This window comes from Colletes gigas, unplaced genomic scaffold, assembly GCF_013123115.1.
Source record: "Colletes gigas isolate AHSC1104 unplaced genomic scaffold, ASM1312311v1 Colletes_gigas_Sc00001, whole genome shotgun sequence".
Lineage (NCBI taxonomy): Eukaryota > Metazoa > Arthropoda > Insecta > Hymenoptera > Colletidae > Colletes > Colletes gigas.
In genome coordinates this window covers 8093780-8117888 of record NW_025106630.1, presented here as the reverse complement: position 1 = coordinate 8117888, position 24109 = coordinate 8093780, and the positions used below count along the sequence as shown (strand labels likewise).

General features: G+C 37.2%; 2 protein-coding genes across 5 annotated transcripts in view; one reads left to right on the top strand and one right to left on the bottom strand.

The window, feature by feature from the left end:
* Positions 1 to 772: 772 nt before the first annotated feature.
* On the bottom strand, positions 773 to 2265 carry LOC122394803 (peroxisomal membrane protein 11C). Of its 4 annotated transcripts, none has more exons than XM_043391951.1 (5): positions 2203 to 2265; positions 1573 to 1887; positions 1259 to 1437; positions 1118 to 1186; positions 773 to 1038 (listed from the first exon to the last, which is right to left on the bottom strand). In XM_043391951.1, exons 2-5 carry the CDS (start codon positions 1801 to 1803, stop codon positions 819 to 821), a joined length of 699 nt encoding a protein of 232 aa, XP_043247886.1. In that variant the 5' UTR covers positions 1804 to 1887; positions 2203 to 2265; the 3' UTR covers positions 773 to 818. The 4 variants fall into 4 exon arrangements, with proteins under 4 accessions (XP_043247886.1, XP_043247894.1, XP_043247880.1 ...); XM_043391959.1 differs by lacking the exon at positions 2203 to 2265 and adding an exon at positions 2111 to 2131; XM_043391945.1 differs by lacking the exon at positions 2203 to 2265 and adding an exon at positions 1938 to 2094 and having other exon boundaries at positions 1573 to 1865.
* A 1044-nt stretch (positions 2266 to 3309) lies between these two features.
* LOC122397813 (protein lap4) overlaps positions 3310 to 24109 on the top strand; it is a 33022-nt gene continuing 12222 nt past the window's right edge. The window contains exons 1-20 of the mRNA XM_043397243.1: positions 3310 to 3690; positions 3959 to 4076; positions 18526 to 18604; positions 18703 to 18792; positions 18886 to 19006; positions 19115 to 19407; positions 19493 to 19626; positions 19825 to 19936; positions 19992 to 20158; positions 20232 to 20392; positions 20610 to 20720; positions 20820 to 21041; positions 21110 to 21355; positions 21462 to 21546; positions 22084 to 22248; positions 22368 to 22543; positions 22608 to 22745; positions 22837 to 22992; positions 23055 to 23135; positions 23257 to 24057. Coding sequence (XP_043253178.1) covers positions 3529 to 3690; positions 3959 to 4076; positions 18526 to 18604; positions 18703 to 18792; positions 18886 to 19006; positions 19115 to 19407; positions 19493 to 19626; positions 19825 to 19936; positions 19992 to 20158; positions 20232 to 20392; positions 20610 to 20720; positions 20820 to 21041; positions 21110 to 21355; positions 21462 to 21546; positions 22084 to 22248; positions 22368 to 22543; positions 22608 to 22745; positions 22837 to 22992; positions 23055 to 23135; positions 23257 to 24057 — 3618 coding nt within the window. The 5' untranslated portion in view covers positions 3310 to 3528. The remainder of the gene's footprint in view (positions 3691 to 3958; positions 4077 to 18525; positions 18605 to 18702; positions 18793 to 18885; positions 19007 to 19114; positions 19408 to 19492; positions 19627 to 19824; positions 19937 to 19991; positions 20159 to 20231; positions 20393 to 20609; positions 20721 to 20819; positions 21042 to 21109; positions 21356 to 21461; positions 21547 to 22083; positions 22249 to 22367; positions 22544 to 22607; positions 22746 to 22836; positions 22993 to 23054; positions 23136 to 23256; positions 24058 to 24109) is intronic.

Here is a 24109-nt window from a genome sequence, read left to right as displayed (position 1 = left end):
ATCGAAAATATCTTGTTTACAAACTTTTAATAAGTCGTGCCTTTTAATGTAATCTCCATAGATTTTATTCCAATGTGGAAATACAAATTATTTTTAAATCATTGATAACCACGCGATACAGGGTGAGATCTACTATTAAAGGAACAAGACTGCTACTGGTACGCATAATGTCAAGCTTTCTTAAAACTTTTAGAAGATTTAACCAATTGTGAGGCAATGATTACAACGCGCCATAAGTAGCAAAGTATTTTTTTTATGTTCATACAGAAAGTGCCTCCTATTCTTTAACTTTTATTGATAATAAAACCTAAATGTATAATTTACAAATAGTAACACACAAAAGCTATATGTATGTAAAAATAATTCGAACGTTAGTAAAATATATATGTAAGTACACTTATTAGCAAGATCAAGTAAAACTTTACTCAGATATCAATAATTTATATTGCTTTAGCTTTTCTGCTACTACATATATCCTTGTTAATGCATAACTTATAATACAGAACCAGTATATTAAAAGTAATAAATTGTTCTTTATTATGTTAACAAAATTGCATTATTTTGTAATATATAAATTTATACCTTACATTGTATGAAGAAACTGATCTGTAGGACTAGTTTCCTTTTGAACTTCATAATTTATTTTACAATTGTAGCATAACACCTACAGTATAAAATATAAAGATCTATATTTACAACAATGTTTGGCAAATTTTATTCGTTATTCGCGAATAAAATTTGCTCAACTCGGATTCACAATACTAATAGTAATTTTTTTTACAGAATTTATAACATCTCTGTACAAAATTTGTATATCATTACAAATATTTCTTCTGTTCTGCTCGTTTGCTGATTGCTTGGTACAAACCGATCAGGGAGGATACAGTCCCAAGTGCACCAACTTGCCAAATTTTTAATTTACCCCCCCATAATACACCACGTGGTAAATAACTAACTGCATAACTGATATCTAATATTAATCGTGTGCAGGACAATAGTTCAATCCATCGTTGTTTATTTACTATTGTCAGGGCAATTCTGTTGAAACATGGATAATTAGTTATGTCATAAAAATTGCTGAAGCAATAAAAATGTTTTATTATTTCTTTATATTTACCTTGTGTTGCTATTACTTTCACCAAGATATGTTTTATAGTTATTGCACTTTTTTAATTTTCTCAGGGACCTGAAAAGGATACATGTATATAAGAATTTTCAATAAATGAACAAACATATGTCCTATTGCTTTATAACGTACTTTATTAACGACAAGTGAAGGGAAATTATCCAAAACCATGTTGAAACATTATTCCACTTTTCAATATTAATTTTAATTAATTTGCGTTCACCAGCCCAAGAAATGTGTTCTATCGGACAGAATATAGTGTCCACTGCAATTTGTACCAATTCTGCCCATTTGATCAACCAATCTGGCTCCTATTACATTAGATATGAAATTTATATGTCTCTAGAAAAACAGTATAGTCTTGTACATTTCATTATTAAGTAGAATGAAAACTTATTTTTTCTTGTACAGTAAACATTAGTTTATTTGTTGTCAATTTTATATACCTTCTTTCCCCATTCATAAGTCATAGCATAATGAATCATTGGTATATCGTCCAATAATCTTAAAATCACTCTACACCCGCTCATTTGACTACTAAATATTCTCAACTTTTCTTCCGTTTCCTTCGACGACGTACCTAACGTAACTAATTTCGCTACGTAAGACAAAGTTCTTAAAAATTTATCTCTTCCTTGGTACGTGTCTAGGTATTCCGATATCAGACCAATATTCATATTTGTTTATATATATTGACGTGCAACACTGGATATGAAAATTTGACCGATGAACACCTTCTCTATGTTGTGAATTTTATTACACTGTAATAACAGGGAAGAAACTTAAACTATAAATGCATTACGATACTTACGAAAAATTGTACTTTATTACAGAAGAACAAGTACACAATAATGATCAGTTTCAAGGACTGTTGATTATATTATGTAAGTGACACTTGATTGCGAGCAAAGTAGTTCATTTATTATTTAATAGTCTATACTTGGATATTTATTAATCATTTATGAAACTAAATAAAATACCTACAGCAGGAATCTACAACTATACAACCATAAATTACAAATAAACATTTACTTATAGTTATAGTAAATATAATCGTACAAATATATTATACATACAGTTAGTATGCTATTTCAGGTGGACACCTAACTAGATAACATGTAGCATGTAGCTAGTGTGGCTAGATTTGGCATAATTGAGTGATTCGACGGCGACACTAGTAACGACGAATTTCCTTAGCGTTTAACAGAGTGGTGGGGAAAGCCGACATATCCTACCGCACGAGCCACATGTTACGTGTGGTCAGCGCTTCATGCAACTTCGAAAGATCGATAAAGAACGTCAATGGTCCATTCCTTCTTGGTCTTCAACAGCTGCCAATCCTCGCGTCAATGGTATACAATTTCAAATCTCGACTGCCCAGGCATTTTTACATTTCGAACTACATAGACACATACATATAACCAAAGTCCATAATGAAAAAGAATTTACATGGAAACACACGCTTTAAGCATATTAATATACTATACATATAATATACTAGTTCATAAAAATAATAATAAAAATTTCTTTTTTTTTCAATAGTTAAAACATGGTCGGGGGTTTTAAAACGTGTATTTCATCATATCAAGAAAGAAGGCTCACGCAATATGGTTCATGCGGTAGGATATGTCTGCTTTCCCTACCACTCCGTTAGACGCTAAGGAAGTTCGTCGTTACTAGTGTCGCCGTCGACGCACTCAATTACGCAAAATCTGGCCACACTGTATGTAGCCTAAACCAGGAACTTCCTGGTGAATTCTGGTGCCTCCGGTGAGTATTAAATAGCGTAGGCTTGTTTCGACTTTCGATTGGTGGAATTCTGTTGGACGTGAAAGCTGATTGGCGGTGACTTGAGCGTTTTATACACCATGAACAACCTATTGCGTCAGTGCTGTATATCTTTCATAGACATTTATTACGAAGAAAATAAAAGCATTTTATAGATAATTGTTAAGAAATCGAGGTATTTTAGTTAGTTTTCTATTATCGATATGTAGACGAACATTTTCTTATTCAGCGGTTCATGCCCGTTTCCATAATCGAAGGAAATATCTCGTTCGAGTTTTCCCGTCTATATAAGTGGTAACTTCATGCCAAAGCGCATGAAGTGGGGAGAACCGTCTTTTCAAAGCGTCGTATTCGTTCACTGTTGTTTGTCGCTTTAGAGCAACGTGATCAGTGGTTTGTAGACGTGATGACGTCAGACTTCGAGGCACAAGCCGAGAGCGCGTTTAAAGCCGAGTAGGGCGTGAAAGTGTGTGTCGTGCCGCTCGTTTTCCTCCGTATTCTTTTAATCAATCTTTATCCATGAATATGTGCAAATAGTAACGTGTGCCTCCGTAAAATTACGGGACAATTATGTTTGGTGCTGTTTTAACGTGATTGATAGTGAAAAGGATACCATGTTCCGCTGCATTCCGATTTTTAAAGGGTGTAACAGGCAGGTGGAATACGTTGACAAGCGTCACTGCTCTCTGCCGAGCGTCCCTGATGATATTTTACGATACTCGAGGAGCCTGGAGGAGCTTTTATTGGACGCGAATCATATTCGTGATCTACCTAAGGTAGGCAAATACCGCTACATGCCAACATTTCTGTCTTACAACCGTATCTCTTTTCCTTTCTTTGCCTCTACCTTCCCCTCCCTTTACCGATTTGCATCTCTCTCCCACCCTTGCTCTCTCTATTGTGTCCATGACGTATCATTCCATCGGCTATAATGTGACGACGAAGTACGTACACGGCTTACTCTCTACGGGGTAGCCGACTGTCATTGTTCCTTCAACGAAAGACTAACGTTTTACCAAATATTTACGTCGTTCGTGGTTTCAGAATTTTTTCCGACTACAAAGGTTACGAAAGCTTGGGCTGAGCGACAATGAAATACATCGTTTGCCACCGGATATCCAGAACTTCGAAAACCTCGTGGAGCTGGATGTGTCCAGGAACGGTAAGTGGTAAATTTTTATTATTTCTGTTTGGTCGTTGCGCGGTTTTGTGGTCGGTGACCGCGGCAGGAAAAACTTGATCTGCTTCTTTTCGATATTTCATTAGACGAGAACGTTTCGTAGATGGTTCTTTCTCTTCGTCTTCCGGTTATCTTGTTCTTTCTTTTCGTGCACGGACTTGTCGACCAAGCGACCAGCAGCGCGTGTCAATGGTTTCGAACGAAGCACGTGTTTACGTGTCGAAGACGATGTCAATGGAAAAGCTGGGTAAAAGGCATTGAAATAAAGATAATGCTAAATCAATCGGGACGAGATTGTTAATGGAAATCTTACTTCGATCGTTTGAATCGGATAGGTCTGAGAACAACCACGCTAGTGTCAAGTATTAATACGTTGACACCAGTTTTCCCTGCCTAGGGATATCCTCGACATTTTTTCAAACGATGGCGTAACAAATAGAAATATTCGATAGTTCGATCGAATGCTTATTACGGTGTGCCTAATGTGAATGACATTATGAAAAAATTTACAAGTATCGTTTATCGTAAGTGTTTTAAAGACACGTTGTAAGTATCAAACGCCGGTTACCGGTAATCACCATGACAGTCAACGTTTAATAAAAGATCGTATCTTCACGAGGCACGTTGCATGTTACTGTACTTTTTTTTTACTTATTACAGGTTATAGTAACTAACATAAATCTGTCATGAATCACGATAGTCAATCAGGTCAATGGATATTTTTTTTGTTACACGTTGTTCTTTTGAAGATTTAAAATAATTTCGTGTCCCTAGTGGCTGGAAATTGATCAAACATTTTGATGACATATACATCGCTCAGTACCTTCGCCGGGCATACGAAAGGTTTGACACACAAATCGAGAACAAAGAAAAAATCTAATATGTATCGGGATTCGATATCCGAAATTGTCGGATGAAATGCACGTCGATGGAAAAAAAAGTCCGATTTATTTTCTTCGCGAAAAAGATCCGCGGATTTGAAAATCGATTCGAGGATAAAACACGTGTGCAGCGTAACGGCATTATACCTCGTTCACTTTCTAACAACGATGCAAAGGCTCCTTCTCGATGCTTGAAAGACACATTGAAACGTTCTTACCATCGCCTCGATGTTGTTTCCCAAGAGGGAAGCCTTTCCCTTCTCGCTGTTCGCTGGATTTACTTACCGTTCCACTTCGGCGTTTTTATGTTTACCTTATGCTCGTCTCTCGCCACCCGCGGAACATACACAGCCAGAACTTTGTTCCTGCACATGCAACACGGCCGAGGAAAAGGAATGCACTGTAGTCGCGAATGCCTCGTTTCACCATGAGACCCATCCTGCCCTCCCCCTTTCTTTGCCCTCCTGTTCCTCTCTGGAATGCCTCTTCCCACTAAATACTTGGCAACACTCGTAACTAACGTTAGATACGCTTCACCTAATATATTTCTCTTCCAGGCAAATGACGTTCTTGTTAACGTTTCCAGATTTCCTCTCATTCAGACCTTTTCTCAAATTCATCCTTTTTTTTTTTTCAAATAACAGTGCAGTTTCCGCTGGTTCAAACCCGTTACTCGTCGTCGACCAGTCGCCGACGACCACTAGGTATATAGAAGCGAATATATGGGTTCGTACGCACGTGGTTACCGGCGGCTGACTTTGATCCTGGTCGTTCGTCGACTGGTCGCCGCGCCGGTGACTTGGTCGACAGTGCGTAACGGGTTTTAAGCTGTGTACAAACGCCAAGCAATAGGACACGTAACATCAGGACTAAAGTCTAAATAGACAGGCTATTAGCGACTACATTGTGGTCTAAATGCAATTTCTAAGGTTGGTCCCATCAACGAAAGTACCTATTGCTTTCGAATTTCTTTCCCGCGTGTTTTATATTGACATTTTTCTGATTCTCAGTTTCCATTCATTTCACAGGGTCGGATTGGTGTCGATTTAAGCACGGGTTCACGATTCCGTGGTTCTGTTACACGATCCTCATTAGTTATTTAATCGAGAAAGTCGCGTAACGGATTGCCGTTATACCCGTTCTGTACTATAGAATTAAGCACCCGGAAGAGACGAATGATTCCGTTGGAAGCTTTGAGAAGAATCAGGGATTGAAATGTCACGAACCCTTGAATGCTCTTAGCATTCTTGCTGAATCGTGTAGACTCTTTGTGAACGGGTAAGCGTGGAACAGCGTGGTTCGAAACTGGTACAGTTTAACAAACAGTTCCTTCGATTAACCAAACAGGTCCTTATTTTATATTTAATTTTCTAAAAAAATATTTGATTTATTTTAAGTTCATAGGTATAAAGATTATGGTCTTTTCATATTCCTATATCATTTTCTGTGAGGAATTGGACTATATCTACATACGAAGCGATAAAAACTAGGATTTTTATGGCGCTTTTCTTACTTTAATGGGGTCAAGGAACAACTTTTTCAATATTGTTAGAATTTCTATATATTCTTCACCAAAATTCGCGTCGGTTACCGCTTGAAACATTAAAATCCTCCAATCCGTTCAGAAGTTATGACGTTTTAAAGACACGCACGAAATTTCAGAGAGATTTTCTTGGCCTGAAATTATATTTTCGGTAATGAATTTTTTTCTCGTAAATCGTTAGGATTTCGGGGGTATGTCTATTCATCAAAAATAATTGTAATTCACCTCTGCAACTGAAAATAATTTTTTTAGCTCGATTTGAAATTTTTTAATTTCGCCTAAAAATTTCAATACCTACTCGAATTTTTTTCTCGAAAGTGGGTAGGAATTCAGGGGTAGGTCTATTCAACGAAAATGTTTGTAATTGACTCCTGTAAGTAAATATAATTTTTTTAGTACGATTTGAAATTTTGTAAATTCGCCTAAAAATTTCAATACCTACTCGAATTTTTTTCTCGAAAGTGGGTAGGAATTCAGGGGTAGGTCTATTCACAAAAAATGCTTATAATTAACCCTTGTAACAAAATATAATTTTTTTAGTATAATTTGAAATTTTTTAAATTCGCCTAAAAATTTCAATACCTACTCGAATTTTGTTCTCGAAAGTGGGTAGGAATTCAGGGGTAGGTCTATTCACAAAAAATGCTTATAATTAACCCTTGTAACAAAATATAATTTTTTTAGTATAATTTGAAATTTTTTAAATTCGCCTAAAAATTTCAATACCTACTCGAATTTTGTTCTCGAAAGTGGGTAGGAATTCCGGGGTAGGTCTATTCACAAAAAATGCTTGTAATTGACCCCTGTAAATAAATATCATTTTTTTAGTACGATTTGAAATTTTGTAAATTCGCCTAAAAATTTCAATACCTACTCGAATTTTTTTCTCGAAAGTGGGTAGGAATTCAGGGGTAGGTCTATTCACAAAAAATACTTCTAATTGACCCCTGTAAGTAAATATCATTTTTTTAGTACGATTTGAAATTTTTTAAATTCGTCTCAAAATTTCAATACATACTCGAATTTTTTTCTCGAAAGTGGGTAGGAATTCAGGGGTATGTCTATTCACCAAAAATGATTGTAACTGACTCCCGCAACCGAGAATAATTTTTCCAGAACGATTTGAAATATTTTATTTAAAAAATAAAATATAAAATTGTTACGCTTTATTCGTGTATTGTTTAGTATCGACGTCGCTGATGAATTCATGTAGCTATGACTTCGTTACTACATGAGAGCGTCGAGGTATCGCAACTCTGTAGATCCACCGACAAATATTTTACTCGAGAGTATGCGTTTGCCAGTAATTACGTGGGTTACTTCTAAACATCGTGCCAATTTGAAATGTTGCGCATGCCACGGTGAAATAGTTAACTGACGCTTCTTCTTTCCCGTTTACTTCGCTAACAATAAATCTAGACGTATCAACGTTGGTTAAGATTTCGTAATTGTAGTTTGTTCGATCAACCGTTTGGACAACTAAAAAGACTGGCAAATTTTTGTCTGGTTCCATGCTAAAATAGATTAAAATGTAGTATGAATAGAATCATTCACAATCAGGAGAATTCTTCTCAGCTGCCAACAATTCTAGCTTTAGTTTTACACGAATGTTCGTGCTCGCACGAGATTCCAAGAATGGACTAATTTATCGACTCGTTTTCTTTTCAGTGAAAAAGCTCAAGATCGTTCCACGAATTAACATCTTGGAACTAGTTAATTAGCTGATGACCTTATCAAGTGACGGCTATTTCTAACGAAGCTTGGAATAGTTTTTACCAAATAATGCAGAAGCAACTTCCCCATGAAGTTTGATCGAACGAGATTTAATTTAAGCACATTTTACGTTATATGGACGCCCCGAACTATCGATAAAATTACTATCGATCAGCATTACTTGCCTCTGTTCTATCCGATCGAGATGCATTTCAGTTGCATTAACGTGAAATACAACCGTGTATCACGGCAGCCTGTTGCGAGTGATTAATTTTTATGATGTAATCGCGGTAGGAAGTAGTCATTATGATCGATCTTCGACCTTAAATATAGAGCCGGATCAGTGTTTTTGAGTCTTAGGGTTGGGGAATGATCGATGGCGAATAAACGACAATGCTAGGAACAAAAATTAACTTATATAATTTCCTCGAAGCAATAGTTTTAGGGTACCATAAAAATTTGTTTTAAATTATTCAACTTGAGGTGTTCGATGCGAGATATACATATATGACAAATCAAAATAAAAGTCCGAGAAGGAGTCGTTTGAATTTTAAACATTTTTAGACTTTCTCGCTTGGTTCTTTGCGTAAAAAGATCTTGGAGGAAATGCAACTTAAGGGTATGAAAGTAGATGGTTCGGTCTATAAAATAGCACCGGAGAGATTGTTGTGTGGCATGTTTTCGCGAAGTTACAATAGTTGAAATATTAACAACGTTTTGGCTAAATGTCCTAATACTTACGACCGGGCTGTGTACATTTCGCATTACGTTTCAGTGTAAAGGCTTAAGCCAGTGACAGCGTTACGAGCTTTCGTAGTAAATAATTTCACAATCCCGTACGTGAAATACGACGTTAATCCACACGGGCACACCGTATGTACGTTGGCTACACTTTCATATTTTACTTTGTCACGAAGCTCTCATGTGGATGCAAGTGTCACGGTCGTTCAGTAATCCTTAGGTTCGCTCAGCACCGCGGGCATGCAACAACAAATTAGAGGAAGAGTTCGATGTTTATAAAACGAAAAGTTCCGACTGTTCGGTAACATTTTTGGTAATATCCGTGACACGTGATACGAGTTGCATTTCCTATATAACGCGATGAATAAATAGGTATTAGTACTAAAGCGTCGGGAAGAGACAGAGCAAAAAAAAAAAATACGCGCGTCGAGACCAAAAAAGGAGTAAAGTATTAGTCAGTTGAGTGAGTCACGCAAGAAATGCTCGAACGATTTCGATTTAAAGTTATCGTTGGACACTTCCGTGGTCCAGCGGTGGCTTTCGTCAATATGGCGGCCGGGCAGGTGTGCATTCGATAGGAATGGCACAGGCCAGTCGCCGAAAGAGTTAATAAAGTATCATTGCGGGCGAGGAAGACGGTGACGATTGCTAGACCCGGTGAATAAATTTGCAATACTCGTGACTTGGCAGTCAACGTGTTAAAAGCGAGGACATCAGTGTTGCGCGGCGAGTCGCCGATGGGAAACTCAATAAGGTTCTACAATTAGGTTACGCGATACGCGTACATGTGCTGGCTTCCCGGACGTTTTCAGTTATAGAAACGTGCCAGAACTCTTATGCGCTTCCTTCGGCCCGATCGTTCTCGGTATTCGATGTAACAGGTTCCCCGAGCACATTGCTTTCTCGAACAATCGCTGTGCGCGAAAAATTCACCGCGAAACACGATGGCGTTAATGCAGCGTATCGTTTTATCCGGAAAAGTATAAGTATTCATAAATAGCGTAGCATAGTTATTCGAGAACTATTCGCGAGAGCGTGGCATAGTTATTTTTTTTTGTATGTTTAACCGTTTTGGAGTTTTCCCGGTTGCGTGTTGGCGCCCTGTATTTTTAAAACTACATTCAGGAATACATCGAACAGCTGTTATTGCCATTTAGCTGCATCTATTCATAAGTAATTAATGTTTACTTGCATACACCACAATGCTTTAATGATCGTTTTATATCATTATCGAGACGAAGGTTAATACCTAGGCATTCTAAAAAGCAAAGTACATTCAGCTCGATGGACTTGAAAAATTAATGGAAATCTAAACTATTTAATCTGTAGAATTATCAACGATAAGTAAACAACACTTTCGTTACTGTAAAAATATTCCGTGATATGCATTTTGAATTCGTCTCGACGACCCCTGGCAAAGTGTGCATCGTACATTAACACTTTTATGTGCAGAATAATGAGGAGGATCGATCGATGCAAAAACAGTAAACGCATAGTTCAATCCAAAAAAACGAACGGCATAGTGTACTTGCATCGTTGTGTGAAACAAAAATAGAAAATGATCTTGCATGGAAGATTGTACTTTTCTTCTCGATGAGTATTATGTATCCTCGATCAGGATTACCTTACTATTTTTTACATAGATGAAATTTGAAGTTAACTTAACGTTTAGTACGACGAAAGACTTTGCTAGTTTTCCTTTTCTTTTACATTTACTGTTGCTCTGAACGACGATCTCAGGAACTCTTAGATAACAAGTGACTTCTAAAGTCTTCCTTTTTCTTGTTCTCCCACTCTCCTCGCGCATAGTTACACACACGCGTAACGATCGTCACCTTTATCTTCATTTCATCGGTAATCCGAACGAGATTACCGACGTTTATTTTCAAGTGAAACGATTCATCGTATCTGACACAGATTGATTGATACTTGTGCGTTGCTTTTTAGAGGACAGAGGCAAAAGTGTCCCACTTTTCGAGGCACCCTAGAGCACCGTACCTTCGATCGAGAGTGGCTTTGTCTCACTCTAAGGATCCATCGAAAGAGCACGTACGTGCGCGGAAAAAGCGAAAATAAACGGGAAAATGGAGGGTAACCACACCTTGTAGGCTGTGAAATTGTGGATCCTTCGTCGTGCAGGCGTAGTCAAATACACGTGGCAAATACATAGGTGAAACGGGGCCAATTTAATTACGAAACAAAGTAAAGGCTACGTTGCATAGAATCTTGAACGAGCGTAAGATACATAGATATCACATTGTGGATAAAGTTAGCACACAGTTTCACTGATCCATTGCTTCCCAATAATCTTTCCCTTTTTTTCTTGACGGTTTTATGAGAAAGAACGGGAAATGTCTTGATCCAATAAACAAAATTATATTTGAATAACACAAAATAGATATACATGGTTTTGTTAATAAAACTCTGTCGTGTAACGTATCGAGACCCATTATACTTTCAATATGTTTTGCTTCCCGACGAGGCCACTTTTAATAACAGAGTAAAACCGAATCAGTACAACTGCCATTATTCGTCTTACAATAATCCGTACTGGCATCGTTTCCACATCAACATCGCCGGGTCTTTCGAATATACTCGAGCGGATCGATTCAAACGAAATCGCTCCGTACATTTTCCCCCCCCAATTTATATTTAAATTAAAATTATTGCACGATTCGATGGTAATGCGACGAGCTTCGCGCAATCCTCGTCATTTTTACTTGTTTCGATTAAATCGCCACGCTCGAACGAGGCAGTTCGTTGACCGTCGCGAGAAACTAGAGAAAGTGACAATTAAATTACGTGGGAATAAACGAGTGTTTCGTTATTGTTACGTCGGGCACAATTTCAATTTGGAATTTTAATTTAGAAAACATCTGCGTTCGGCGCTATTCCACTCGCGGGACAGTGAATTCAAACTGAGCGTAAAGAACGCACTCCAAGTACAATTTCTAGACCAAAGGTAGTACTATCGTTTCGTTTTGAAAATTAAATTAAGGCGGAAGAAGAAGTACGTTTATTTTCCAAAACACTTGGTCCCACTGTTCGTAAAATAGTACACAAATGTGACTTTTATTTTGAATGTAAAATTATATCCAACGCGTTGGACTGTGCAAAAACAAACAGCAGGTATTATTCTAGCAAGTATAACTATCGTCCATACACTCCAAGTACAATTTCTAGAACCAGAGGTAGTACTATCGTTTCGTTTTGAAAATTAAATTAAGGCGGAAGAAGAAGTACGTTTATTTTCCAAAACACTTGGTCCCACTGTTCGTAAAATAGTACACAAATGTGACTTTTATTTTGAATGTAAAATTATATCCAACGCGTTGGACTGTGCAAAAAGAAACAGCAGGTATAACTATCGTCTACCCTAATGTGTACGCTCTATGTGCAAGTTGGCTCGAATTGGAAATCCGCGTGCAAAAATGCAACGCGCATAAACACCACTACCGCGACACGATCTTGTGAAAACTTGTTGCGTGATCATGGAAGAGATAAACCGCGACCGCAACAGGTTCGGGTTCAGGAAACTTACCCCTTGATTAAGCCACCCACGTGTGTGCGTGTGAACGGAGAGTTCAATGCGTACAAGTTACGTCGCGTGGTCTAATTTCCATTGGCATTATTCGAGCAGCGAATCGTCCGTTCCTTTTACTATTACTTTTGTTCCACCGCTATTCTTCCAAGTGCACGTTAATATCAACGTCTACCAATTAATCCTCGGTCTCTGCATCAAATCGCATATAAAATTTATTCGAATCGAACCTTTTCACAATGTATTCGACAATGGAGAAGAGTAAAAAGAACTGAGACCCATGTTTTACGAATCCTTGTATCTTAAAATGAAGGAACATAGATTTTAAACGTGCTGTAAAAAGTTTATCTTTTTCTGGGTTAATGTTAAATTCACGAAGGATATATCCGTGGATGGAGAAGATTGATGCCTACGACGGTGCACGCAACGCGATTGTCAAATTTAGACTTGGATAGCGGATCTAGAATAGTCAGAACTGGTTGACAGTGAAAACTCGTTGCGTGCAAGAAATATAAGTTTATAGCAACAGGTTCGGGTTCAGGAAACCTACCTCATTAATGAAAGACGTTGCACTCGCATGTAGGTGCAACGCACGGAGAGGATACGACTGATTGGAATGTAGCGAGTAAGAATCTCCGTCATCGTTTTTATCGTACAAGATTTCCTCCTTCGGAACGATTATTTTCGCGAAGAACCGTAATACTATGTTCTTAAACGGACAGGCACCTGCAAGAAATCGTACGATACGGAGGGAAACGTTTCCACGACGCGTGATAGTTAAATAACGTCCTTCTAATACTGCCTTTAATTTCGAGCAAAATAAGATTTTCACGAACTTCTAGCAATTTCTTGTATTCGAGAACCCGTTTGCCGTTTCCGTTTTCGGATATACAGTTATCAGTATCACGAATTCGTATCGTAAATATATTTTTATACATTTTCTATCAACAGTGGGAAAAAATTTTAATTTTCGAACTTTTCTCGCTACGCGTTCACGTGTTGCACATATTACGTAAGAATGTAAACCTTGCAAAGGCCGCAAGCGAGCTGTTACCCTTGTTGCTCTCGCTTTACCCTTTTTTCTCTGTTTTCACTTCGTAGCGAGTTTATAAAGGCCGAACGCCACCGTTGTCTGGTAAATCTGCCCCTCGAAAACTATTATTGGTAAAAAAAAAATATACTATACCGCACGGTTGATATCATGATAACGAATTAAAGAACAGGCAGGACACTGTGAAGCGTAAGAATTTTTCCTGATGTCGATCGATCCCTTCGCGTGTGTGCAACACGGATATTACGCAAGGAGAAAAAGCATGTGTGCACTGTAATCTTTTACCCTTATCGCGTATTACCCCCTGTCCTCTGTTGCGCTATACCGTCGTGGAAAACCACAGAAGCGAGTGTCTCTTGTAATTCATGCCGCATAAAATTACTTATCGCGAAAGCTTTCGCTCTCAAAAGTTGTTTACCCGATTGCATTTTCTTACGCCCATAAACAGCGTCGCGGGGTGAACAAAGTTGTGTCTACGAACGGTAGTATTCCTGATCTCTCGAGAATTCTCAAGAAATTGCCAAGTACTTGGTACTTGAAATGTTGTTTAAAGAAACTTATTAGAAAATTATTAGAGTCTTATGTTTTGCAGAAGAGTGCGTCGCGTATCAGCAACACTAGAATTTTCATCTTTGCTGTACGCAATGCTAGATTCTATCTATTCGTACTTAACTACGTGTTCGTGTATCAGTTAGCTCATCTGCCCACCTCTCTGTGTTACACGGCCTCCGCCACCTCCTCTTCTTCCAAGGTAAATTGCAAAGGCCGAGGGTGGATGTTTCGCGCTATTTATAATGTTTACAGTGGCGGACGCATTCGACGAAGAGGCAGCTATTTTGTGTTATTTACCGGTTATATGCTTAATTACAGGTTACAGAGTCGCTTATAGGCGCGGTAATAGACCGGCAATCAGTGGTTACTGAAAATCGACCTATTCGACGAAGATGTATAGTTGGAACCAAGGCTAGACCGACGAATTATAGACGAGCGTGATAGAAAACAATACTGCAATAAACTCGCGTCATTCGTTTAACGAACGAACCTTTTACGCGTACTTTTTATTGTTCGACAGAGGATGCCTCGTTATCGATATTGTTCGTACTGGCCTTGCACTATTTCACCGTTGATTACTCGAATACGGTAATGGTCCATTATACTTATCGCGTTAACCGTCGAACGAATTACACCGAATCAAATTAATATTTGGACATTCGAGATTTTAATTGGGGATTCTAGAGGTCAAAATAAGACGAAAATCAAGAATACCAATTTGTTGATGGAGGCTTCGTTAAAAAATTATTAACAATCAAATTCAACAATTTCAAATCGTTCTGAAAAAATTATTTTCGGTTGCGGGGGTCAATTACAATAATTTTTGGTCAATACACATACCTCCGAAATCCTATCCACTTTCGAGAAAAAAATTCGAGTAGGTATTGAAATTTTTAGTCGAAATTAAATATCTCTAATCATACTAAAAAAATTATATTTAGTTACAGGGGACAATTACAAGCATTTTTGGTGAATAGACATACCTCCGAAATCCTATCCACTTTCGAGAGAAAAAAATCGTGTAAATGCTGAAATTTTTCGGCGAAAAAAAAATTTTCAAATCATTTAAAAAAAATTATTTTCGGTTGCGGGGGTCAATTACAATCATTTTTGGTGAATACACATATCCCCGAAATCCTACCCATTCTCTAGAAAAAAATTCGAGAAGGTGTGAAATTTTTAGACGAAATTGAAAAATTTCAAATCATACTAAAAAAATTATATTTAGTTACAGGGGTCAATTACAAACATTTTTTGTGAATAGACATATCCCTGAATTCCTACCCACTTTTGCGAAAAAAATTCGAGAAGGTGTGAAATTTTTAGACGAAATTGAAAAATTTCAAATCATACTAAAAAAATTATATTTAGTTACAGGGATCAATTACAAGCATTTTTTGTGAATAGACATTTCTCTGAATTCCTAACGACTTTTGCGAAAAAAATTCAAGTAGGTATTGAAATTTTTAGACGAAATTAAATATTTCTAATCATACTAAAAAAATTATATTTAGTTACAGGGATCAATTACAAGCATTTTTTGTGAATAGACATTTCTCTGAATTCCTAACGACTTTTGCGAAAAAAATTCAAGTAGGTATTGAAATTTTTAGACGAAATTAAATATTTCTAATCATACTAAAAAAATTATATTTAGTTACAGGGATCAATTACAAGCATTTTTGGTGAACAGACATACCTCCGAAATCCTGCGCATTTTCGAGAAAAAAAATCAGTACGGTTGGAACTTTAAACGTTAATAACTTTTTAACAAAGCCTCCATCGACAAATTGGTATTCTTGATTTTCGTCTTATTTTGGCCTAACAGAATCCCCCATTAAAATTTTTCCCAGGGTTGACCGTACACCCTGTATGTATTTTGAATCATTGTGTACCGCGAATGATTGTAGACGCACTTTAAACAACGTCGACAGCTCCGTGCGATGTGGAAGCGACAACACGCGTGGGTATCCCGCTGCATCTTCGAATTTATTCGTGCCAGAGTCGGGACGCATTAAAAATACGTGCAACGTTGATTGATATTGCACACGTTAGTGGAATTATATCGTCCGATCGGATATTTTAACCACAAAACCATGAGATGGCGTATCGTTTCCCTGAAATACGGTGTAACCAGACTGAAAGTTATCGATCAATAACACCACTACATTATATTCGATATGCTCAGACTCCAGCCAAAGCGTATTAAGAGTCGAGGTTTCATACGTCCGGCTCTGGTTATAAAAGCAGCGAGACGTATACATAACGTAATAAAAGCCTGAAAATTCGTTTGTTTAATCTCGAATGATTCCTGGTACCTTTATTCGAACGATATACCGAAATAATATCGGTATCTCTTTCGTTGTTACATCGGTTTCGGTTTAGCTTTGTACGAAGTCCCTGAACAAAAGTCCTCAGTCGTATACGCTTGTTCTACGATCGTCAACATCCTTTTGGGAACAAAAAGATATCCCGGTGAACGAAAAGAGTTTGTTTCCGTCTCTTTCGTCTGGCGGAATCACGGTTAGTTTGTAATTGCTTCGCGTCACTGTCGTTACGTTTTACCCGCGCGCACCGTGCGTGCATTTGTGATACAGTGTACGTGTGTTTGCGTGCACAATGCATCCGTCATGGAATACATGTCTGCAAGTACCTATCTCAGTCGTTATCAACAAAAAGCTGCTTCGAGTAAATACAACTTAGGTATGCGAAAATAAAGAATTCAACCTTTGAAGTGACCCCAGGAAGACTATTGTAAGACTTCCTTTCAGAAAGTTAAACTAGTTCAAAGATTGATAACATTTTGGCTAATAATAAGTGTCCCCATTGAATTCCTCGGCATTATGGGGGGAAATAGGGAATGCAATATGATCTCATACAGCAGCTTCCTGCATTCTTGTACAATACTACTATTTAGCAGCGAATCGATTACACTCGCGCATATTTTTCGAGAGAATTTGTCATTGTTGTTTTTACAACTTGGTTTCCTGTAATGAATTAATCATCGTGCCATAGCGTGACTAATTATGCATCGCGCGGATGCCTGTTAATCGATACACGCCAGTCGCTTTCATTTCTCGTTATTTGGTCGCAGTTCGAAGACCCGATAAAGATCGAACCCGAGAAGCGGGATTCGGACATTTTACAGTTAAAGGAAATTTTCTCGAACTTCATGCACTTGAATTGTTAATACATTATGCGAAAAACATTTTCTTTCGATTCGTTTATACATACAGGGTGTTCGGCCACCCCTGGGAAAAATTTTAATGGGAGATTCTAGAGGCCAAAATAAGTCGAAAATCAAGAATACCAATTTGTTGACTGAGGCTTCGTTAAAAAGTTATTAACAATTACATTCAAAAATTTCAAATCGTTCTGGAAAAATTAGTTTCGGTTGCGGGGGTCAATTACAATCATTTTTGGTGAACAGACATACCTCCGAAATCCTATCCACTTTCGAGAAAAAAAATCGCGTAAATGCTGAAATTTTTCGGCGAAAAAAAAATTTTCAAATCGTTTAAAAAAAATTATTTTCGGTTGCGGGGGTCAATTACAATCATTTTTTGTGAACAGACATACCCTTGAAATCCTACCCACTTTCTAGAAAAAAATTCGCGAAGGTGTGAAATTTTACGACGAAAAAAAAAATTTCAAATCGTTCTGGAAAAATTAGTTTCGGTTGCGGGGGTCAATTACAATCATTTTTGGTGAATAGACATACCTCCGAAATCCTATCCACTTTCGAGAAAAAAAATCGGTTAGGTGCTGAAATTTTTCGGCGAGATTTAAAAATTTCAAATCATACTGAAAAAATTATATTTAGTTACAGGGGTCAATTACAAGCATTTTTTATGAATTGACATATCTCTGAATTCCTACCCACTTTTGCGAAAAAAATTCGAGTAGGTATTTAAATTTTTAGGCAAAATTAAAAAATTTCAAATCATACTAAAAAAATTATATTTAGTTACAGGGATAAATTACAAGCATTTTTTGTGAATAGACATATCTCTGAGTTCCTACCCACCTTTGAGAAAAAAAATCGGGTAAATGCTGAAATTTTTCGGCGAAAAAAAAATTTTCAAATCGTTTTAAAAAAATTATTTTCTGTTGCGGGGGTCAATTACAATCATTTTTGGTCATTACACGTACCCCCGAAATCCTGCGCATTTTCGAGAAAAAAAATCAGTACGGTTGGAATTTTAAACGTTAATAACTTTTTAACAAAGCCTCCATCAACAAATTGGTATTGTTGATTTTCGTCGTATTTTGGCCTCTAGAATCTTCCATTAAAATTTTTCCCAGGGTTGGCCGAACACCCTGTATAACATCGCCTTTTAGGTATTTCGCTCAATTGTTCAATGGAGACCTGAATATAACCATCGCGTATTCTATTCACTTTATTACAGATATACCAGACATTCCTGAGAACATCAAGAATTTACGAGCACTTCAGGTGGCGGACTTCAGTAGCAATCCAATTCCAAGGTTGATCAATTATTTTTATTTCTGGTTGGACGGTGTATTAAAACGCTGTTGCCTCGGTCGGGAAAGGAAATGAACATTTTTCGATAATCTTTTTTCAGACTCCCGGCTGGTTTCGTGCAGTTAAGGAATCTGACTGTTCTAGGACTGAATGATATGTCCCTTACAAATTTACCACCCGATTTTGGAAGGTGATGATATAAAAATTCGCGATAATCACGTTCTAATTGTTCGATCGAATCGTATTGCCTCGGCATTGACAACTTTATTCTGATTATTCTCAGCTTGGAGGCGTTACAATCACTGGAATTGAGAGAAAACTTGCTCAAGTCTTTGCCTGAGTCACTTTCTCAACTTTACAAATTAGAGCGGCTGGATCTAGGCGACAATGACATTGAAGTATTGGTACGAAAGGATTGAAAAGATCGTCGTAAAAATTTTAAAGCGAACGGAATACAATTAATTGGAATTGAACCGAACTGTTCGTTAAATGTCTTCGTGTTTCTATTTCAGCCTCCGCATATAGGACAATTGCCAGCGTTACAAGAGTTATGGCTAGATCATAACCAGTTACAACATTTACCGCCGGAAATCGGAGAATTGAAAACGTTAGCATGCTTGGACGTATCTGAGAATCGTCTGGAGGATCTTCCGGAAGAAATCGGTGGTCTAGTTTTATTAACGGATTTACATTTATCGCAAAATGTTATTGAAAAATTACCCGATGGACTCGGGGAACTAAAGAAACTCACCATTCTGAAAATCGACCAAAATAGGCTTTCTACTTTAAATTCAAATATAGGCAGGTGAGATTCGAGTTATTCTTTCGTTTCTAAGGGCGTTAATAATACACGAACGAGTCTGAAGTTAACGCGCCATTTTCTTCCGCAGATGTGAAAATTTACAAGAACTAATTCTTACGGAAAATTTTCTCTTAGAACTGCCTGCAACTATAGGAAAACTTCTTAATCTAAACAATTTAAATGTGGATAGGAATAGTTTGCAATCACTACCTGTTGAAATTGGTATGAAAAATTTATTAGAAATTAACCGTTTTGCAGATAAAATTCATCGTTATAATAAAGACAAAATTCGGTGCTAAGTTATTATTCCAAAATAAAAAGGTGAATATAATCTGCAAAAGGGTTAATTTATAGAGCAAAGTCTATATGTTATTGATAATAAGAATGATTTTTGTTAAACATACTATTGTTGTACGTTAGGTAATTTGAAGAAATTGGGGGTACTGTCTTTAAGAGATAATAAGTTGCAATATCTTCCAATCGAAGTTGGACAGTGTACCACTCTTCATGTTCTGGACGTGTCGGGTAACAGGTGCGTAACTATTATCGTAATAATAATATTTCCAATAACACTATTCGTCTTTCAGATTGCAATATTTGCCATATTCCTTGATTAATTTGAATTTAAAGGCAGTATGGTTAAGTGAAAATCAAGCACAGCCAATGCTTACTTTCCAAACGGATGTTGATGAGGAAACCGAGCAAGAGGTATTAACGTGCTTCCTGTTACCGCAGTTAGAATCCCATCCTGATGGTTAGTATATTAATTTCTTATGGTTCTAATTAAATACATTCGATAGCCGATATCTAACGTAATTTTTGTTTAGATTCAGGTAGGGTTGGTATGCTGGTCGGTATAGGAAATGCTATTCAGAGTGGTGAAATACGCGAGCTTGGTAGCAGCGATGACGAAGGCTGGCAAGAAAAAGAAGCATCGCGAACGCATTCAGTAAAATTTACGGACGAACCTCCAGAAACTGATAAGGAGGTGAGCCTGCTGTACATAAAAAATTCCGTTAGATCCTTTAGATCTAGGTTTATGACGCTATTGCGGAGATATTTTATATGTTGGAAACGCTCCTATTCTTACGATTCATTGTATGAGAATTATATTAACTGAAAACTAAACAAAAACGTTTTTCTTTTCCTTACCACTTCGCATTACTTAAATGAGTACATACGTGAGACTATTATATTTATTTCAGACACCGTTTGTACGTCAAAATACACCGCACCCGAAAGAATTGAAAGCTAAAGCTCATAAATTATTTAGTAAAGGGAAGAGTGACAGCCGGTCAGCATCTACGGACGAGCAGGTAATTGTTAGCTTAAAATTCTTACGTTAAAACGTTCTTTTTAAAGATATATAAATTTATTACATTTTTTTTTCATTTGGGGAAACTATATTCTTTCAGGATGTTTCTCAAACATTCGGTTTGGATAAAACGGAAACTGACTCATTGACAAAGCCGAACAATTTGGAACCAGCTGCGACAGACGAGGCACTAGCAAACGATAAACTTGTAGAAAATGAAGAAAAACAAACTGTACCTGGAACATTAGTCGATAATACGGATCTTCAATGTAACAATGAATCTGAAATGTTTTCTAATCAGTATATTACAGAATTCAATCCTGTAAGTATTCGCACAAGTAAGCGTATAACAATTTATTTATTTATTTATTGACAATATAATTCTTATAGGATCTGGGAATTGATGGTTCAATATCCGAATCAAAGGATGGAAATGATAAGGGAGATGACGAATCTGAGAACGAGGAAACGCAAAGACACGTAGAATTTTCTATAGCAGAGGGTACTGATTACGAAGGTGGCGGCGATTCAAATAGACCCAATAGACTTCATCGTAGAGACACTCCACATCACTTAAAGAACAAACGTATCCATACAACTGTGGATAAGGATAAGGTAGCTTCCATTATTGCACAAGTAAGTTGATTACCGACCTAAAACACACATTTAAAATATCTGCTAAAGAGTAATGATAACGTTTATAATTAAGTAAAAGAAATCTTATAACATTTAATGTACACAGGCACTTATGAAGAAAAGTGATGAAACTGCTGCACCCACGTCGGCAACCACAGAACCTACAGACAATTTTGACACTCAGAGTCAAGGTAAAATAATCATAGCTGTATTATATTACTTAAAAAGATACTCGTCTCGTTTTATTTTATTAAATATCCTTGTGTTTATACTTGAGAATAGTAGCCAAGGGATTTTTCGAACGTGAAATTTTACAAAACACACATTAAATTTAGAGTAAAATTGTACTTCGCGTATTATAGCTTTTCATTTTAAGCTACGTTCCGTGATGAACGTTTTCAGACTTCTTAGTACGACTGCTCCTCGTAATCATTAACAGCAAACAGAAAGACCATGATAAGATATTTTTTTCCGTGAACTATCTTATCTGTTATCTGATTATCAATCTGCTATACTATTAGCGAATCTACTCGCAAGAAGTGAGCGTTATAAAATAGAAATGTTTAATTAAAAATACAAACAATACTGGGTATTATTTACGAAGGTTAAAAATGACTAGGAAATTCCGATGTTTTGTAAGAAAAATAAGAAATGGCGGTAAATCAGTAAAACATAACCACCTTACAACCTCCGCTTGTATGAAAATAACAAAGTTTACTTTTGTATAGGTGCAATATCTGATGCCGAACCAACGATAGAAATACGAGAGGAACAATATGAAATTCATATTGAGAGAACAACAGGTGGTCTTGGTTTATCAATAGCTGGTGGTATCGGTTCAACTCCATTCAAAGGCGACGATGAAGGCATTTTTATTTCGAGAGTTACCGAAGGTAAAACCATTAAATTCTTATGGATTTAAAAAAATTCAATTTTTGCATAATTATGGAAAGTAAAATGTTATTTAGTCTGTTTAGCTGTCTTATAAAATAATTATTGTTATAATTTGTAGGCGGGCCTGCTGATTTGGCAGGTTTAAAAGTAGAGGATAAAGTACTGTCTGTAAACGGAGTTTCAGTAGTAAATGTAGGTCACTATGATGCTGTAGAAGTTCTAAAAGCATGTGGACGTGTTCTTGTACTAGTAGTTCAGAGAGAAGTTACAAGGATATTACCGCCATATGAACAGGTAGTGCATTATTACATGTATCTTTTTTATCATGTAATTAATATTATTTATGATATTTAAACAGATATCTTCAAGAAAAGACTCGGTATGCTCTAGTTTGAGTACAAGTAGAGCTCCAAGTGCGACGTCTCATGTTTCGTCTACAGGTTTATCGCATAATTTAGAAAATGGTGACGCTTCTTTACCTCATGAAACTATTAAGGTATATATAGTTTACTGTAAATAATTAAAAATTTTACACATGCATTATAAACCGAAAATACTGTTTAAAGTTATTCATTGGTATTGTTTAGACCAAAAATATCCCGGAACCTATAACTTCGGTGAAAGCAGGTAATGAACCAATGGTATCCGTTCTTGTTCATACAACGTTAATACGGGACCAAAATGGACTTGGATTTAGTATTGCCGGTGGAGAAGGTTCTCCGCCATTCAAGGACAATAGTGATGTAAGATATAAAATTATAAATGTTGTTTCTCTATACTTCTACGTTCTTGATTTTTCTTTCAGGCAATATACATTTCAAGAATAACTGACGGTGGTGTAGCACAGAAAGACGGTAAATTATTAGTTGGAGATAAAGTAATATCTGTAAGTATAATAAAAAAAAAAAATTAAACAGCTTTTAGATGGGAAAGTGGCTTATGGTCCACCATGAATTATATTTTATCGTCCTTTTTGTCTGAAATATTGTTATAATATTATTCTCCAGATTAACGGTGTCGAAATGAGAGGATCCAAACACGAGCAGGCAGTTGCTCTTCTAACAGGCTTAGAAAGATTCGTTCGATTAGTAGTCGAACGTGAAATTCCACTTTCGCAAGCAAACGCAGCAACGGTTGTAACACCTTCAGAAAAGTCACCTCGCGTCATTGGTGCACCCAAACCGTATACAGGATTATATAATGCCAATAGTTATATAGCAAACAGACCAGGATATACCGGTTATCGACGATCTATCGATGCCGACAGAGCTTTATCACCGAGTCCTACATCAAAGACGCCACCGCCTATGAAAATCGAAACCGCCGAGGTGCCGAAAATGAACGGTGTTACAGAATCTGGATATACTAAGAACGTTTCTTCAGTATCGCCGAGTCCAACAAATAGCCAACCTCATCCGCAGCCTGCACCGAGACATAGCATTTCGCAACCGACGATCGCGTTCGCGACAACTACAAGCTCGACACCTACTTCTTCTACAGAGCCTAGGTCAATCTCGCCCCAGGAGGACATACAGGTATCGAAGCCTATCACCAACGAAGAATTTCAGGCTATGATCCCCGCACATTTCCTTCGCCCTCCTACTTCCTCGCCGTCGCCAGATTCCCACCAAGGCCCTATCGTGACAGTGACAATAAAGCAGCCTGATAGCCTACCTGGAGATGTTAATTTTCCTCCGGCTCCCACCACACTTGGTAAAGTTACTGAGACCATCACAAAGAGCACTCTCACCGAGACCGTCGTAACTAGGGTGACCGACAACCAGTCGGTGCAGCCAGTGATTATTGAGGTATGTGCTTGGTAGTTAGATGCACGAATCATTATGTACATGCAGTTTATCG